Raw genomic sequence first — 18902 nt, 5'->3', positions numbered from 1 at the left:
CAGGAATGTTACAGCAGTTGATGAAATAAGAATATACATGTGTGTTTTTATGTGTTTGATTATCGGGCAGGGTTCAACATTGGATAGAGATGACAGCAGTGCATTGAAGTGCATACACTCATCATTCATGTTCCCTAATAAAGTTGTCCCTTACTATGACAGCTACACATGTTGGAAAAGACACATTGACTTGCTCAATAGGATATAACAGTGGGATTATTCATAGGTTCTGAGTTTTATTCACAATTTTTTTTTTTTTATATATAGCAGAATGTGTTCCAGCCTACGGCACATCGATCTATGGTCCATGCATGCGGAACAGAGGAAGAGCATCTGCACGAGAAACAAAGTAAACGTTAAAGTTCTGGGTAGGTTTTATTGTTCGTTTTCATTACAGTTCCTGATTTTAAGAGGCACTCCGCATGTGGGTGCATAGCTGGTTGTCTTAGAAAAGGCATAAGGCCTTTGCTTCGTGCATAAAACAGTTCATTTTATTAGTACAGTGGTATTCAAAAACCAGAACAGATTAACCTACCGATATGCAGTAAAAACAACTGTGGTAAATCAACGCATACAGTATCTCAACTACAAGTCGTACTTTATTGGCTTTTAGAAACAGTGCTGCAGCATCAGAAATGCACCTTGGCAAAAAGAATTTAACCCAACAATAACATGTTTTATTTTTCTTAAGGGGGTCTTGATGGAAGGGCAGTGTGGTCCAGAGATGTTGCGTTGTGTCAGACTCGGCAAAACACAAATAGACAACACATCATTATAGGAGAAATCACAATCAATCACTCACAAACATTCAAAAAAACCTTCCCACACGCATCAACATGGGGTTTGTTCCTTGGAAGAACAGACTTACTATTGATAAGGCTATTATGTAACAAACTAACTTCTTTGTCCTCAGAGGAGAGAAAACTAAACAGAAACATCATGCAACACCCAAGATGAGATCGCCTTCATATCAGTTAGGAGTTCAACTTCACACAATAGAACAGTCCACCCACGGTCTTCAATCATTTGTACATCTACAGAACGTAAACAAATCAAAAACAACCCGTAGTCTTCTCTCAACAACTATCATAAAATATAGACGGGAATTGACTTGTTAAAAACAACATTTTGTGGAAGCTTTGTCTAGGTCCCTAGAGCGAAAGAACGGTGTGTGTTTGTGCGCTCAGTCACTCTCTATCCGGTCTCTCTCCAGTATATCCATGGTGTGAGAGGGTTCTTCATGCCAAGGAAGGTCTGTTCATCTACAGTGGTCCAGCCTACAGAGGTATGTTCAGAGGCAAGTAAGTTGGTGTTGCCCACAGGGGTATGTTCAGAGTCAGTACACAATGTTGGTGTTGTTTATACTAAAATGTGAGGTAAAGGAGAGCGGTGGAGGAAGTTTCCTTGTTGCCTCAGTAGCAGCCGTCTCTCCACGACTCATTTGAGATTGGGCCATTCATTCTAGTCATCCCCATAGACCTAACAAACAAAGACAACAATGACATGAGTCTTGATAGCTGTAAGAGTGCCATACAAACGGTTTGTGGCCGCCACTGATAAGGAGTAATCAGGTTTAACCAACGGAGTGACTGTACTGAAAAATCACACTCCTATCAACTCACTTTATGAGAAGTAATCATCCCAAGTCATAATGCTGAATGTGTATGTCTAAATAATCAATCACCTTCTAGGTGTCTGGGCCAGTCTTCCCCTGGAGGATGGGGCTGCTGCTTGCCTCCCACCCCCAGTAGAGGCTCTCCCAGCTGGGTAGGCTCCCCCATTGGCAGGCCCTGGGGACTGGACCCTCCGTACCCCTCCATTGGGTCCACTCTGGACTACAGGCAGGCCCCTGGAGGGCTGGCGGGCCCCTGGCATGGAGCCCATGGCTTTGACAGGGACCCGCATGGACAGAGGGGACTGGCCACTGCCTCGCATCCGACTAGATGACATACCTGGGGAGGGTGTGATGGGCATGATGAGATGGGTTTAGGAGAGTGCTATCCACACTGCAAAGTAGTACACATGTGGTCTTCTCACTTATTTCATGTTCATATGCCAATGATCTGATGACAGTACAATTCAGGTAATGAGAGAGAAGAGCACATATTCTCTGTATACTTGACATCAGGAATTGTGGCAGAAAAGAGTTGTAGACTAGATGCCTGTACCCAGAGGACTATTAGTGGAACGGAGGTGTATAACCAGGGAGGGAGGGACAGTAATGAGGGAGAGGGAGGAGTTGTAGACTAGATGCCTGTACCCAGAGGAATATTAGTGATTTTAGGGGGGGTGGGGGGGGTAGTTGTGAGACAGGCGAGGTACCGGTAAGGGTTACCTGAGGGGAGTAGGGTACATGTGAGAGGCTCCCTCTGAGCCTCAGGATAGGGTACACAGTATCAAGTTCTATTTGAGAGAGTGGGGCAGGTGCACAGGCCAGGTGAGGGTTACCCGAGGAGGGGGCAGGTGGACAGGCCAGGTGAGGGTTACCTGAGGGGGCAGGTGCACAGGCCAGGTGAGGGTTACAGGAGGGGGCAGGTGTACAGACCAGGTGAGGGTTACCCGAGGAGGGGGCAGGTGTACAGGCCAGGTGAGGGTTACCCGAGGAGGGGGCAGGTGTACAGGCCAGGTGAGGGTTACCTGAGGAGGGGGCAGGTGTACAGGCCAGGTGAGGGTTACCTGAGGAGGGGGCAGGTGTACAGACCAGGTGAGGGTTACCCGAGGAGGGGGCAGGTGTACAGGCCAGGTGAGGGTTACCTGAGGAGGGGGCAGGTGTACAGGCCAGGTGAGGGTTACCTGAGGAGGGGGCAGGTGTACAGGCCAGGTGAGGGTTACCTGAGGAGGGGGCAGGTGTACAGACCAGGTGAGGGTTACCTGAGGAGGGGGCAGGTGTACAGACCAGGTGAGGGTTACCTGAGGAGGGGGCAGGTGTACAGGCCAGGTGAGGGTTACCTGAGGAGGGGGCAGGTGTACAGGCCAGGTGAGGGTTACCTGAGGAGGGGGCAGGTGTACAGGCCAGGTGAGGGTTACCTGAGGAGGGGGCAGGTGTACAGGCCAGGTGAGGGTTACCTGAGGAGGGGGCAGGTGTACAGGCCAGGTGAGGGTTACCTGAGGAGGGGGCAGGTGTACAGACCAGGTGAGGGTTACCTGAGGAGGGGGCAGGTGTACAGACCAGGTGAGGGTTACCTGAGGAGGGGGCAGGTGTACAGGCCAGGTGAGGGTTACCTGAGGAGGGGGCAGGTGTACAGACCAGGTGAGGGTTACCTGAGGAGGGGGCAGGTGGACAGACCAGGTGAGGGTTACCCGAGGAGGGGGCAGGTCTACAGGCCAGGTGAGGGTTACCTGAGGAGGGGGCAGGTGGACAGACCAGGTGAGGGTTACCTGAGGGGGCAGGTCTACAGGCCAGGTGAGGGTTACCTGAGGAGGGGGCAGGTGTACAGACCAGGTGAGGGTTACCTGAGGAGGGGGCAGGTGTACAGACCAGGTGAGGGTTACCTGAGGAGGGGGCAGGTCTACAGGCCAGGTGAGGGTTACCTGAGGAGGGGGCAGGTGTACAGACCAGGTGAGGGTTACCTGAGGAGGGGGCAGGTGTACAGACCAGGTGAGGGTTACCTGAGGAGGGGGCAGGTGTACAGACCAGGTGAGGGTTACCTGAGGGGGCAGGTGTACAGACCAGGTGAGGCTTACCTGAGGGGGCAGGTGTACAGACCAGGTGAGGGTTACCTGAGGGGGCAGGTGTACAGACCAGGTGAGGGTTACCTGAGGAGGGGGAGTGGGGCAGGTGAGATATGCGGTTGCCAGAGCTCTGGAGGTTAGCCTCCATGCTGCGGCTGTTCCTGACCGCCTCCAGGGAACGCAGGCTGGTGCGGGGGGCCAGGTTAGGCATGCTGTGCCTCACCTCTTCTGGAACCACACACACAGTTTGAGTTGGAGAAAGACTGAACTGAAACTGCGTTCTATAGAACTAATCGATTTAGAAGTCATGTCTTCAAACGATACAGAGTACATCTGACTGACAATTCCATGTAGTTCTGACTGTACAGGTACTGCTATGTTTTCGGGTTAGTGTGTGATGCATGGACACTCCTCTCCAGTCTCCACCTACCCTCGGTCTTGGCAAACTTTAGCAGTTCGGGCCCGGGCCCCTGTAGCGATCGACGTGGAGCGCGTTGCCGTGGGGCCCCTAGCCTGCTGTACTCTGCCTGGCCCTGGGTGCCTGGGGAGGGGGAGAGGCAGCGGGGCGAGCCCAGGGGAGAGGGGGAGTAGCGGAGGCGTCGCTGGGGCAGAGAGCAGCACTCATCCTCCTCATCCTCCAGGCTGTAGGTGTCAAACTCCTGGTCGCTGTAGGTCCCACCCCGACGTAGAGACTGGAGGGAGGCAGAGGAACTACGACGAGACACTGAGGCAGAGCTGGAGGCATAGTCCTGTCTCAGACCTGAGAGGGCAGAGAGTTACAGGGCCTGGACGCTGCCACAGACATACACATGGAAGAACAAGCGTCTACGGGCTTGTGTATTTAGTATCTACATGGACAATAACTTTGAAAGACATGCACACCCACACACTACAAACACAGTCCTGCCCTAAGCACACTACCACAGAGTGAGCATATTCACGGTCTTCTTCTTTATCAGTTATCTGTGGCATATTGACAAGCACAATGTAACCCTTTAGAGACTTAACAGTATTCTACACACCATTCACCCTCTTCCTGAAATATATTATCACCACAGTCATTATTCTAGATAACACCACTCACTCTCTTCCTGTAGGCGGGCCATGATCTGGACGTCAGTGAGGTCCTGTAGCTTGTAACCCATGGTGATGGAGTCGTCTGAGGTACTCAGCTCACTGTCTATAGACGACTGGGAACTCAGAGCAGAGTACATACTCATGTAGCCTGGAAAAACAATAACACACCATGATTTAGATATAATCCTCCACAGTAGTCGCACACAACAGCCCCTTGAGGGATAAAAATAAGGACTATAATACAACCTGAAAACCAAGGACATGCAACTATACATTATCCATACGGTAGTCAATTATCTTTATTAGTCTAAGTCAGAGACTGGTCCAGTAATAATCTCTGTGTATGGAGACCTGAGAACACTATAAAGCTAGGAAATTGTTTCTGGACCAGGCCTGCATTATGAGAAGAGATATTTAGAAGTCCTGACTTCCCTGTCTGTCCTACTGTACTAGTATAGACACAGTGCTGAGGACAGCTAGAAGCATGATGTTTCTACTAGGCATCAGCAAGGCCATCGTCTGACACACACACCCACCCACCCTTCATTCAAACTGAAACACACACACACACTTCATTCAAACTGAAAAAGAGGCAACATAATCCAGGGTGTTTGGTTATATAACAGATGGGATTAGGAGGGGTCACCAGCAAGCAAAGCATTTACATATTTCATGCAAAGAGTGTTATTTACAGTCTGTGTTCATCATAACAATAGCATTGTGTTGGTTTACATAGTGCCACCCACACCTTGAGAAGTTAAAACGTTTGTTTTCCCAGTACCGCTAAGGGCCAAAGTATTTGATATCCACACCACTCTGCAAAACATGCCTGTAAATGCCATTAGTTGTGAAATAATCATCAATGCATAACATAAGATACCATTCAGCATCGTTGCTGTAGAAGGCCAATATACACTATACATCCAACCTTTGACCCTTTACGTTGAGTTGAGGAGAACAACCCTTTGAAAACTTTCCAGAAAAAACAGCAAACATTGTAAACAAACACTTGTTACAAACCTGTTACTTTAAAGTCCTACTCCAGTCTCCCTTTCAGCTCATTCATCACCTGATTTACTTAACAAAAGGCACATCTCAAAAGGTGATCCAGGTGTCCAGATTACTCTATTTATACATGGAATATTGTTTTTCAACATGAAGTTCCAAAATCACTTGGGTGTGTCTTAAACAAATCAAAATATATTATTTTAGATTCTTCAAAGTAACCCCCCTTTACCTTGAAGACAGCTTTGCACACTCTTGGCATTCTCTCAACCAGCTTCACCTGGAATGCTTCTCCAACAGTCTTGAAGGAGTTCCCACATATGCTGAGCACTTGTTGGATGCTTTTCCTTCACTCTGCAGACCAACTCATCCCAAACCATCTCAATTGGGTTGAGGTTGGGTGATTGTGGAGGCCAGGTCATCTGATGCAGCACTCCATCACTCTCCTTCTTGGTCAAATAGCCCTTACACAGCCTGTAGGTGTGTTTTGAATCATTGTCCTGTGCAAAAACAAGTGATAGTCCTACTAAGTGCAAACCAGGTGGGATGGCATATCGCTGCAGAATGCTGTGGTAGCCATGCTGGTTAAGTGTGCCTTGAATTCTAAATAAATCACACAGTGTCACCAGCAAAGCACCATCACAGCTCCATGCTTAAGTGGGAACCACACATGCGGAGGCACATCCGGCCCGCCACAGGAGTCGCTAGAGCGCAATGGGACAAGGACATCCCTCCCCGGACAACGCTGGGACAATGGGTCTCCCGGTTGAGGTCGGCTGCGATTGAACCCGGATCTGTAGTGACGCCTCAAGCGCTGCAGTGCCTTAGACTAGCCTCCCGAGTGGCACAGCGGTCTAACTTAAGTTATTTTTAATCTGATACTACTTTAATGTTGAGTTCCACCAACACTGTTAAACACACTAGAGAGAGAGAGAGAGCAGCTGAAAGTAAAGCAGCACGTGGTGTATTAATATCATGCATACCTGAGCCACCACTGGTTAGTAGGATTTTGTTAGTGGATTTGTTGTGGTACCCAGGAGAGAGGAGGCCAGAGGAGCCAGCCTCCCTCGTCTGACCAGAGCTGCTGTAGATGTTCCTCCAGCGAGATGCTAAAAGGCACACAGGAGAGGAGACAGGAGAGGAGACAGGAGAGGAGACAGGAGAGGAGACACAGTTACATAAACAGAGTCACGGCACCGTTTAAAAGGCAACCTGTATCGTGCAAAGAGTGTTTACTTCAATTTTTGGCCAAAATCTGTGACCTTGTAGACAAATAAAACCCCGTCGGGTGGAAGTGTGTGCTCAGGATTCCTTTACCAGTTCTTTAGGTACTGATTCTGAAGTGAACAAGAACTTTAAAAGTAATTCCTGATCAAAAGAGAAATGACAACTTTCATCATCGTTTCAAAATGGTCGGCCGTGGCTGGTTCATTTAAAAAACTGTTGCAAAAGAGCGAGTCCAAACTAAAGGCATTGATTTTGTGTATTTAGTAGGACAGGTGATGTTCCCAAGAGCTTATGGTGGGACCATGTCTGTGCCTGCACAAAAAGAGTTTTACAACTTACTGTCCTATAGCAATACTTATGAAGAGCTAACAATATGGTGTCTATATTATTTACCGACTTCACACAGCGTCATTGTTGGCCACAACACAAGTTTGGGAGGGTGAAACTGTTCTCGTAGCCTATAAGGGTGATCTAGAGGTAGCAATGAGGCTATGGTAGGTCGTTATTCCTAAGGCACTGGTTCCTATATTTTTTTATTTAATTTACTTCCTCCAGGAAGCAGTATTGTTTGCCATTGGCCACATCAAGTGTGGGAGGGTGAAACTCCAATATCACACTTATATAACATAACTATGGGGTAGGTTATAGCCTAGTGAATGATTTCCTATTTCGCCGGCTGCCTGTGCCAGTGGGTAGCTGATGTAATACATTGAGCGCAGGAGTTCTTTGATCTTTTCTACAATGAAGTCAACTCTGGGGCTGTAATCTCCTGTACCACACATGAGCAGCACGGTGGTGTGCATGTCAACGTCTCACTTCTAAAGTGGGTAGTTTCATGGCCTGACAGACAGAGGTATTCGCTATCTGACCCAGGGCAAGGTAATCCAACCCAACTGCCAGCCTCTACACCATGACATCAAGTGGTCATTGAGCCAGGCCCTGGTCGGGTGTGAATGGCTTGGTTGTTGAAGTTCAGTAGCTGCAGGAAGTACCAGATGCACACCGGATAAATAAATAATGAATGGGGGTGTGCTGCTGGATCGAACACTGGTAAACTACTGGTGGTGGCTGAGTTGCAGGGAATCTCTACATTAGGAGCACTACATGAAATTTAGGAGCACCAGATTATTTATTTTTTGGATTGGGAGCAGCATATATGGGGCATATATAGAATCTAGCTACTTTCGAAGCACACGTGCCTTAGAAACTAACATGTAACACCGTTAAGACAGTTTATTATAAAAGCAAAAAATGTCGATATGAATACATGTCATTGAAATTACAAAGTCATTTTGTAGATTATTAGGTTTCTACATTGTGTAAAAATCACAATTTCCCTATTGAGATGCATTACATTGACAATTGTACACCGTCTCTAAAAACATCAGGTTTGTCATTCATCGCTATGATCATTGATCTCCTGAAGAAGATATACCCCTTCCTTTCTTTGCCCCCAGATGTTTGCGTATACTAGCAAAGTAACCAGGTTGTTAGCTAGCTAACGAGGTAACATGACTGAACGAAGTGTAAACAAATAGTTAACGGCGCAAGTAGTTTCAGAATGGCCCAAGACATGGTTTATGAACGTTAAATGCGGTCCCGGCGATCCGCTATAGGAAGATTAAAATGTTGCGGCGGTAATATGGGTCCGATCTTTTGACCTGGTTGGGCTAGAAGCAAGCCATTTTCACTGTAGTAATGGCGCAACCGTGACGCGAATAAATCTGCACTCACAAACATTAATTCCAGAGAAGACGCGTGAATAAAAACATTCCCTCGTTATGCCAAGATCATACATTTTCTCGTAATCACGACAAGTTGTTTTGTGGAGATTGAGAGAAACTCTATACATACAGTAGGTGTGGACATATTGATGATCGGTTGACAGTAGTGTCATAGTGCCTCAGAGGCAGTAAGACTCTACAATGACCTTTAATTAGAGCACATCTGCTGTAAGTAGCCGTGTGCTACTGTATAGGCCTGGGCCGTATCAAACCCCCAGCAATTAAAGCTGATTTCAATCAATCAATACGTCCACTCCTATTTATAGAACTTCTCATGGGTTGACAAAACTTTTGTTACATCATTATGAACAGAAAATTGTCTTGTGATCTCGCCATAACGTTGAGGTGTGATTATATTTCCCCATAGTACCAAAGTTGACTGACAAAGGGAACGTAACGTTATGACTATAAACTACTGTCCCGGAAGGATGGGAAACGAGGTACAACACCTGTTTGGCGCCACACCGCCTGTTTCTGGCCTCGGTGAACAGCGGTATTAAAATCAAGTACTGAATCCAAGCCTCATACTTATAACCTGTGGAACAGGGGGCTTCCAGAGAGTCGCAGATTTCATTGGCCATGTCAGGCGTGTTTGTAGATCCTTCAACTGAAGTCGCTGGAGTGAGACTCCCTATAGTATGTTGTACCTCGCTTCCCTCCTTCAGGGAACAATAGTTATAGTCATAACGTTATTGGATAGGAGGCTGTACTGGTTATTGCCTCAGGTAATGTGTTATGACTGCATTCACTGTTGGTCAGTGGCAAGCTCATCTTATTTGTATATTGCTTGTTATGAGGTTATTGGGTGTTGGACAGGAGCATTACTTTGCACTGGTACTGTTGGTATAGGGTTACTGGGCACTGGCAGGAAGCAAGGTTATTGTAGAAGTGTTCCTACAGGGTTGTTATAATGTTAATGTAAGGTTGTTTTTTTATGGTTATCAAAAGGTTGTATATGGTTATTATAGGATTACTATAAGGTTATTTTACATGGTTAGTATAAGGTGACTGTGGTTACTATAGTATAGTTACTTTAGAGTTGGTATATGATCATTATAAGGTTATTATCAAGGTTACTAGGTAGGTGTGTACTCTGGTCGAGACGGTTGAGCAGGGTGCGACAGGCCACCTCCGTCTCTGGGCTGGGGTGGTCCAGAACCTTCCGACACCACTTCAGAGGAGACTCAGGCCTGGGCTCAGCAACTACCTGCTTCTTAGGGGAGACATACAACCTGCAGAGAGACGAGGGAGAGAAGAAAAATATATATATATGAAAGCGATAGAGAGAGAGGGTAGGGAGGAGAAAGATGAGGCCGGGAGAGAGGAGAGATGTGGTGGATAATGGGGCATGCAGCAATGAAAGGAGGTGGTGGATGGAGAGCACGAGACAGCAAGAGGAAGGGACAGAAAGAGGAAAAGAGATTTACATTTTGCAAAGCCCCAAAGCCTGTTCATCCAGCCTGCCTGCAGCCAAGCAAACAGCAGAATAGTGGGATAAGAACACAGCATTAATGGTTCTCTGGCTTGCGAGTTACACATTTAATAACTTGTACTATGTGGGAATGTTTGCAGGAGGCCTGTCTTCTAGTCTTACGCATTGGTGGAACAACCACACAAACTCGTTATCCTTCATACCACTAATCACCTACTACTAGAAATAGACTCCACGTGTTTCAACATACAGCATGTCTTTGTTACATACATAAGGCATTGCCATAGGCTGAACCATCCTTTTATCCAATCCTAGACGGTCACCACTCCATCTCAACCCATTTAGTTCGGCCCATTCTAGCCTATCCCAGATTCCCGGGCAATAACCACAGTCCACAGCTGTGCTGTTTGTGCTCAGCCCATACCTGGCAGTGTTACCTCTTCTTTCCACAGTAGCAATATCAGCAGCACTGTGGCCTGTGCATGACCCCATCTCCTAATGAGGGCTCTACTGTACGGTCCTCTCCCAGCAATCACTATGCATTACCTTCTACTGCATGAGTGGTCTGAAATAGGCACATCTACAGCAAGTCTAGCCTACTGTAGACAATGTGCCTAGTCTCCTACACAGCAAGGTGATGATCTCAACTGACATCAGCGCTGGGCCTGATCGCCTTGCACATCAGCGCTGGGCCTGATCGCCTTGCACATCAGCGCTGGGCCTGATCGCCTTGCACATCAGCGCTGGGCCTGATCGCCTTGCACATCAGCTCTGGGCCTGATCGCCTTGCACATCAGCGCTGGGCCTGATCGTCTTGCACATCAGCGCTGGGCCTGATCGTCTTGCATTGCTTTAACAGTTTGAGTACATGTGAAGTAAAGTCAGGTAGCAGTGAGTGTTTAAGTCTCCTTGAAAAGTGCAGCGCAAACTGCCAAGTTCGTTAGGACGTTTGATCCGGGTCACATGGGGGAATGCTTCGAGCCACAAAACACACACAAAAGAGGCCTGGCTGTGCTAACTGGTTTTTGAGTAATCAACTTGGGCTCATCTTCCCATTGGACAAACACAAAAGACAAGCCCTCTATCCCACTGGGACCAGCAACAATGAAGACAGTAGTCAGCCAGGTCTCTCACTACAGATGTTTCAGCAGTCAGCCAGGTCTCTCACTACAGATGTTTCAGTAGTCAGCCGGGTCTCTCACTACAGATGTTTCAGTAGAAAGCCGGGTCTCTCACTACAGATGTTTCAATAGACAGCCAGGTCTCGCACTACAGATGTTTCAGTAGTCAGCCGGGTCTCTCACTACAGATGTTTCAGCAGTCAGCCGGGTCTCTCACTACAGATGTTTCAGCAGTCAGCCGGGTCTCTCACTACAGATGTTTCAGCAGTCAGCCAGGTCTCTCACTACAGATGTTTCAGCAGTCAGCCGGGTCTCTCACTACAGATGTTTCAGCAGTCAGCCGGGTCTCTCACTACAGATGTTTCAGTAGACAGCCAGGTCTCTCACTACAGATGTTTCAATAGACAGCCAGGTCTCTCACTACAGATGTTTCAATAGACAGCCAGGTCTCTAAAATCAGAGAACTTGATCCTGGAACAGTTTTGTTCTAGTAATTGGAGAGCTGCCCAGCGGTGGCTGATGCTAAGTAGTAGGCCTAGTTACCAAGGCCAGTTGTTTAACAGGCAGATCATTTGGTACACAGAGCTACAGTTGAAGTGATGAGGCACTAAGGGCAGATCATTTAATACACAGAGCTACAGTTGAAGTGTAGAGGCACTAAGGGCAGATCATTTAATACACAGAGCTACAGTTGAAGTGATGAGGCACTAAGGGCAGATCATTTGATACACAGAGCTACAGTTGAAGTGATGAGGCACTAAGGGCAGATCATTTGGTAAATGGACCATTTGTTGTTGTTATTTATACATAGAGCTAAATATAAATACTGGTAGGCAGGCCATCATCTGCACACAAAACAAAGTGCTCATGCATGGACATTGGACACTTTTGTTCACCTTAGCTTGTGTGCCATTTCTTGGCTTGTTCCTTGCACAGCCGGGTTACTTCTAGACTCAACCCCCACAGATGACCAGAATTCTCCATACCTCTCAGTAAATGTTTTTAGAAGCAGAAGGTCCATGATGGATCACATGCAGCCTAAGCCACCCCCCCCCAAAAAAATAAGTTTAGGCCCCAGCAGCAGCCATCCAGCCTCTAGCCCAAATGGCACCCTATTCACTATGTAGTCCACTACAACCATAGGGTTCTGGTGGAAAGTAGTGCATCATAAAGGGAACAGGGTGCCACTTGCGACTCAGTCCTGAGCCCTAGCCACCAGCCCAAAGCAGCTTAGGGGTCCATGCCTGGGCAGATTATTTATTTAATGTTGTAGTAGTGGTAACCACCTGGGGCTCATACAGACTGGTTCATAATGTGGTAGAAAGAACAAGGCTTTGCTGCTTTGGGTTGTTAATCCACAGATCAGCTGCTAAAGTAGCTACCAGGAATACAATATGGTACCCGTTTGTATCGGACAATACTGTAACAAAATGGGACAGCTAAAACAAACGCATACGTTTTTATTTTTAAAACACCCTGAACTTGGCAAACACACACAAGCCTCATGCCCAGATGAACATTGTGGCGTACAGAGGGGAAATTAAATGAAGATGGACTCACTTGGAATTAGCAGTCTGCCATTACAAAAATTGAGGTAATCCAATCCTGTTAATTCAATCCTGGTAAACAAGCCAAGCTCCTCCTACACCACAGAAGAACCCAGACTAGACAGCAACAGCAGTACAGGGTTGACATTCATTTGAAGAGAGTGAGATGATCATTTGAATGATGCAAATCCTGACTGAGCCAGCAGTAGTAGAAGCCCTGAGTAGCGACTGAGCCAGCAGTAGTAGAAGCCCTGAGTAGCGACTGAGCCAGCAGTAGTAGAAGCCCTGAGCAGCGACTGAGCCAGCAGTAGTAGAAGCCCTGAGTAGCGACTGAGCCAGCAGTAGTAGAAGCCCTGAGCAGCGACTGAGCCAGCAGTAGTAGAAGCCCTGAGCAGCGACTGAGCCAGCAGTAGTAGAAGCCCTGAGCAGCAACTGAGCCAGCAGTAGTAGAAGCCCTGAGCAGCGACTGAGCCAGCAGTAGTAGAAGCCCTGAGCAGCGACTGAGCCAGCAGTAGTAGAAGCCCTGAGCAGCGACTGAGCCAGCAGTAGTAGAAGCCCTGAGCAGCGACTGAGCCAGCAGTAGTAGAAGCCCTGAGCAGCGACAGAGCCAGCAGTAGTAGAAGCCCTGAGCAGCGACTGAGCCAGCAGTAGTAGAAGCGCTGAGTAGCGACTGAGCCAGCAGTAGTAGAAGCCCTGAGCAGCGACTGAGCCAGCAGTAGTAGAAGCCCTGAGCAGCGACTGAGCCAGCAGTAGTAGAAGCCCTGAGCAGCGACTGAGCCAGCAGTAGTAGAAGCCCTGAGCAGCGACTGAGCCAGCAGTAGTAGAAGCCCTGAGTAGCGACTGAGCCAGCAGTAGTAGAAGCCCTGAGTAGCGCACTATGCCCATACATGGACTCCCGCATGGTTCAGCGGTCTAAGACTCTGCATCTCAGCGCAAGAGGTGTCACTACAGACATCCTGGTTCAGCGGTCTAAGACTCTGCATCTCAGCGCAAGAGGTGTCACTACAGACATCCTGGTTCATATCCAGGTTGTATCACATCTGGCCGTGATTGGGAGTCGAATAGGGCGGCGCGCAATTGGCCCAGCGTCGTCCGGGTTTGGCCGTCATTGTAAATAAGAATTTTTCTTAACTGATTTGCCTAGTTAAAAAGTTACAAATAATTATTATAATAATGTGGGATAAACAAAGGACCACTAATGCCTTGTTTCCACTTCTCTGGCTGTGGAAAATGCTGCAGCCTTGGTTCATCACACACACACACTTACGAACTTTGCCAAGTATGACGCAATAAGTCAAGTCATGCTATTGGACTGCCTATGGCTGTATGTATTAGGGCTAGAGGTCGACCGATTAAATAGGGCCGATATCAAGTTTTCATAACAATCGGTAATCGTCATTTTTGGATGCCGATTATATTGCAATCCACGAGGAGACTGCGTGACAGGCTGACCACCTGTCACACGAGTGTAGGCAGCAAGGAGCCATGGTAAGTTGCTAGCTAACATTAAACTTATCTTGTAAAAAAACAATCAATCTTGACCTAATCACTAGTTAACTACACATGGTTGATGATATTACTAGTTTAACTAGCTTGTCCTGCGTTGCATATAATCAATGCAGTGCCTGAAATTGTGTCAGTTCTCTTGCGTTCAGTGCAAGCAGAGTCAGGGTATATGCAGCAGTTTGGGCCGCCTGGCTCGTTGCGAACTGTGTGAAGACCATTTCTTACTAACAAAGACCATAATTAATTTGCCAGAATTTTACTTAATTATGACATAACATTGAAGGTTGTGCAATGTAAAAGCAATATTTAGATTTAGGGTTGCCACCCGTTCAATAAAATACAGAACGGTTCCGTATTTCACTGAAAGAATAAACGTTTTGTTTTCGAAATGATAGCTTCCGGATTTGACCATATTAATGACCTACGGCTCGTATTTCTGTGTGTTTATTATATTATAATTAAGTCTATGATTTGATAGAGCAGCCTGACTGAGCAGTGGTAGGCAGCAGCAGACTCATAAGCATTCATTCAAACCGCACTTTCCTGCGTTTGCCAGCAGCTTTTCGCAATGCTTGAAGCACAGCGCTGTTTGACTTTAAGCCTATCAACTTCCGAGATTAGGCTGGCAATATAGTAGTGCCTATAAGAACACCCAATAGTCAAAGTTATATGAAATACAAATCGTAGAGAGAGAAATAGTCAGATAATTCCTATAATAACTACAACCTAAAACTTCTTACCTGGGAATATTGAAGACTCATGTTAAAAGGAACCACCAGCTTTCATATGTTCACATGTTCAGAGCAAGGAACATAAACATTAGCTTTTTTACATGGCACATATTGCACTTTTACTTTCTTCTCCAACACTGTTTTTGCATTATTTAAACATGTTTCCTTATTTATTTGAGACTAAATGTATGCATTATATTAAGGCTGTATATATTAGGGCCCAATGGCTGTATGTATTAGGGCACACCATAGCAAAATGCTTTAAAAATGGAAAACAAGTGCCTTTCTTATTGGACACGTTTCAGTCCATTTGATTCAGTCGGGTGCCTAGTGAATAGGACCCATGTCTCCTCGGCCGTTGAGAGGCCCAGTTGTGCTGCACTAGTTCTGGCTCTGAGCTCAAGCCTCCCTCTCTGGGTATTCATGTCAGAGGAGAAAAATCACTATTGCTGCTGAGCGCACACACACAGTGCCCAGAGTAAATCACGTTGGCTGGCTGCCCCTCGCCCAGCGACAACAGTGGCCCCTCTCCCTCTAGAGCAAGGCACCCCCCCTCTCTGTCCATTTCAGTCTCCCTCTCAGTCACTACCCATCCTCTCTCTCCACACTAACCCCTCTTTTCTCTCTCCCAGTCACATAGATTCAGTGATCAGAGGCACTGCCTGTCAGTGCCCATTTTATACAGCCCACAAAGCCGAGCATTTCCAAGGCAGAAGCAGCGCACAGATATTTCCATCTAAAGACCTACTAGCCCAGCTGCATCAAATCTGCATGTATTTTCTGCATGTTTTCCTCTGGTTGCTGCGTATCACGGAAACCAGGCCAACTGCCACAGCAGAGACCCACCTTCAACCTAGGGCCACGTCCCAAACAGTACCTTATTCCCTACATAGTGCACTAGGGCCCTGGTCAAAAGTAGTGCACTATAACGGGAATAGGGTGCCTTTTGGGACGTTGGTATGACTAAAGGTCACAGTCATAGTCCCTATACTTATGAGATTGAAAGGTTCAACAGAACAGTAACATAATGACTCATCTGGCTATAGGGCCTTCCATCATCCTGAGTGTGATCACAAACTCATCCCCCACACACACACAGTATGACATCACGCTGACCCCTGGAGACAGTGGTAAACAGATGTCTCCACTCCAACATGTGGGGGTGCAGACTAGTGAAGATACGTCTACATGTGTTCCTCTCCTTCATCTGCAGTGATCAGAATGCATGTCTAGTGTCTACTGGGAATACGTTTCATCTGAACAGAGCAGAATCTGCAGATACACAGCAGATGAGGAAGGGACCGTAGACTAAAAAGCTGACTAAGACCCTTTATGATCGGAGCAGAGAAAATAAAAGGTAGGAGACCTTCCAAACAGAGTGCAGAGGATATTTGACTGAATCTGAAATGACCCTCTATTCCCTATATAGTGCACTCCTTTTGAGCAGAGCCTTATGCAGGCCCCCGTTTAAAGTACTGCATTAGCTATATAGGAAATAGGTTGGAATTTCAGATGCTTCCTTTGTCTCGCTCCTATCCCCATGGTACCTACCAGCTGTCCTCGTCATCCACCTCTGCAAGGTCCTCCCATAGGTCCAGAACATCAACCTCATCCAGGGCCAACTGGTCCACCCCCGAGTCGCTCTCCGCCAGAGTCTCAGACTCATAGCTGTCCAGAGAGGGACTCTCTGGGGTTGGGCTTAGCCCCTGGGTCTGCGCCGGTCCTGGTCCGTTCCCGCAGGGCAGGGTCAGAAAGCCTGCGCACAGTCCACCATCCGCATCCTCTATCTGGTTAGCTGCCGGGAGCGGGGACATATCCTCACTGCTACTACTGTCCTGAGGAGGGGACAGCTCCACGTCACTGCTGCTGCTGCCTAGTTCTGCTCCACAACTTCCACTGCTCCCCAACCTGAGAGGGGAGTTGGTGTTGGTCACCTCTTCACTGGAAGAGATTCTCTCATTGATGTTGGTACTGGTTGTGAGGTTACTGTTTGTGGTGGTCGCTCCTCTGAGATGTAGATTTTTACTGCCTCCCCTGTTGCGGAGTGTTTGATTCTGGACCTCGAGTCTTCGAATGAGCTCCTGGAGCTTACGTACCTCTTCCAGCTCCACCCCTGCTAGCTCCTGCTCCTCCTCGTAGCTCGGCTGGGACGTCTTCATGAGACCCCCGGTACAGTCATTGCCTGCCGGTTGGACCTCACCGGCGCTGTCCGGAACTACCATGTTGCTCCTGTTCTGCTAGGGGAAGATAATCGAATGTTTCGATCAGCAGCTCGCGTAAGGAACAAACCATTCAAACCACTGTTTTGAGATAAGCAATCATCCGAACAAACACTCAAACTGCAAGCTCATCGTGGTGGGATAACTAATCAATTTGACCATAGCTAGTTACTTCGTTACGTTTACATGCCAATAAAAGCCATAGACGGCAGTTGAATATATTTTCTGGCTACATCAACTAACAAACTCCCATGTTTATAATTAATAACGCTGCCATGATGAATAAAGAAATAACGGCCGAAGCTTCGAAGGCTGACATTGTCGGTTAACAGCGGGCACAAACCGCATCTCCCCCCACTCACATTCAGTTTCATTGAATGCCGCCAACATTTACAGCTAAAGATAAGTGCAGCGTCTAGTTGCCATTTGTTGCTAGCTAATTAGATCAAATTAACGTTAAAACACATGCATTTATATAATTTATCATGCAAGCCAATAGATCATTGTCCTTACATCGATGCATTTCCAAGAGAACTGTTGATTAGCCAGCCACCAAGCTAAAGCGCTAGCTAAACATAACAAACCTACCTTGGCTTCACCGGTTGAGATGAGCCGTGTTGTCAAGAAATGCTCGAATTAGCCTGATAAATCCAACGCACGAGTTTGCGTTAATCAAGTACGTTTACAAAGATTTTTTTGTAAATGAAGTAAATGAGATGTATGTAATAAAAATATAGCTATATGATTATCGATGTAATTGCTCGAACCACGCTAAGCCATGTCCCTGTTAGCCTGTAACTGGCTAGTTAGTAAAGATAGCTAACTAAGCAGCTATGTTTTGCCAGCTTTGAGGGACTCGAGTTGACCCAATCAGAGCATTGGTCCCGCCCCCTACCTGACATTAACACGATATTTGGTGCCACCTACAGGATACTTCAGGTATTACCTGTCGTTCTCTTCTCATGCGCTAGAGGTCACCAAATAAAAGGGGAAAGAAAAACTAACCCAATGTCACAGCTGAGGTGCGTCGAGTTCGCGTCAACGTTTTCTACGTTGCGTGACGATTTGAAATGAAACCACACGTTTCCCCAAAACGATGAGAACCGTTCTTCAACAGCATTTGAGGTACGTTTGCTCCCGTTTGGTGGGTGTGGCGAGGTGTGTGCTGATCAATATGGGCATGACCAGAGCCATGTATTTAGAATAAATAAATAAAAACATTGCTCTGGGTGTGACTATTTCAAATTGCAAAACACTTGCAGCACACTATAGAGTAATCAATCGCCTTCTGAGCCACCATAATTACAGCGTTTTTCGACTGGACTCAGTACAGTACAGTTTCCTTTCTGGTGTACTTAACGCAGCTCTGTCATCAGTACTATACACTTTTTGGCCACAAAAGTTTCAGTCAACATGAGAGTAAATTACATACCTAGTACCACACCAAACATTCCAAGACATCTAATTTACTCTCATGGTAGATTACATACCTAGTACAACACCAAACATTCCAAGACATCTAATCTACTACAATACTTATAATTATCCAAATAACCTGTCTTCAACATAACAAACTACATG

At 46.9% G+C, this 18902-nt stretch overlaps 1 protein-coding gene across 7 annotated transcripts; it reads right to left on the bottom strand.

Annotated features, from left to right (window-relative positions):
- Positions 1–350: 350 nt before the first annotated feature.
- On the bottom strand, positions 351–18151 carry LOC139574719 (SLAIN motif-containing protein-like). 7 transcript variants are annotated; one of them, XM_071399545.1, is made up of 9 exons: positions 17910–18151; positions 16654–17339; positions 9843–9997; positions 6738–6863; positions 4757–4897; positions 4103–4432; positions 3757–3900; positions 1685–1952; positions 351–1479 (listed from the first exon to the last, which is right to left on the bottom strand). In XM_071399545.1, the coding sequence occupies exons 2-9, from the start codon at positions 17322–17324 to the stop codon at positions 1413–1415; spliced, it is 1902 nt and encodes a 633-aa protein (XP_071255646.1). In that variant the 5' UTR covers positions 17325–17339; positions 17910–18151; the 3' UTR covers positions 351–1412. The 7 variants fall into 7 exon arrangements, with proteins under 7 accessions (XP_071255646.1, XP_071255648.1, XP_071255650.1 ...); XM_071399547.1 differs by having other exon boundaries at positions 3757–3897; XM_071399549.1 differs by having other exon boundaries at positions 9858–9997.
- Positions 18152–18902: the final 751 nt, after the last annotated feature.

The sequence above is a fragment of the Salvelinus alpinus genome, chromosome 4 (assembly GCF_045679555.1).
Source record: "Salvelinus alpinus chromosome 4, SLU_Salpinus.1, whole genome shotgun sequence".
NCBI classification, from domain to species: domain Eukaryota; kingdom Metazoa; phylum Chordata; class Actinopteri; order Salmoniformes; family Salmonidae; genus Salvelinus; species Salvelinus alpinus.
The sequence above is the reverse complement of the archived record's forward strand: the minus strand, read 5'-3'. Positions and strand labels throughout refer to the sequence as shown.

What these genes read in the sequence shown, in the direction of transcription:
- LOC139574719 (XM_071399545.1), bottom strand. Translation starts at nt 17,324, where the DNA reads ATGGTAGTTCCGGACAGCGCCGGTGAGGTCCAACCGGCAGGCAATGAC. An exon ending in CCAGAGTACACACCTACCTA is followed by an intron (nt 6,864 to 9,842) that starts GTAACCTTGATA and finishes TGTGCCTTTTAG; the next exon opens with CATCTCGCTGGAGGAACATC. An exon ending in GGCCCGCCTACAGGAAGAGA is followed by an intron (nt 4,433 to 4,756) that starts GTGAGTGGTGTT and finishes CTGCCCTCTCAG; the next exon opens with GTCTGAGACAGGACTATGCC.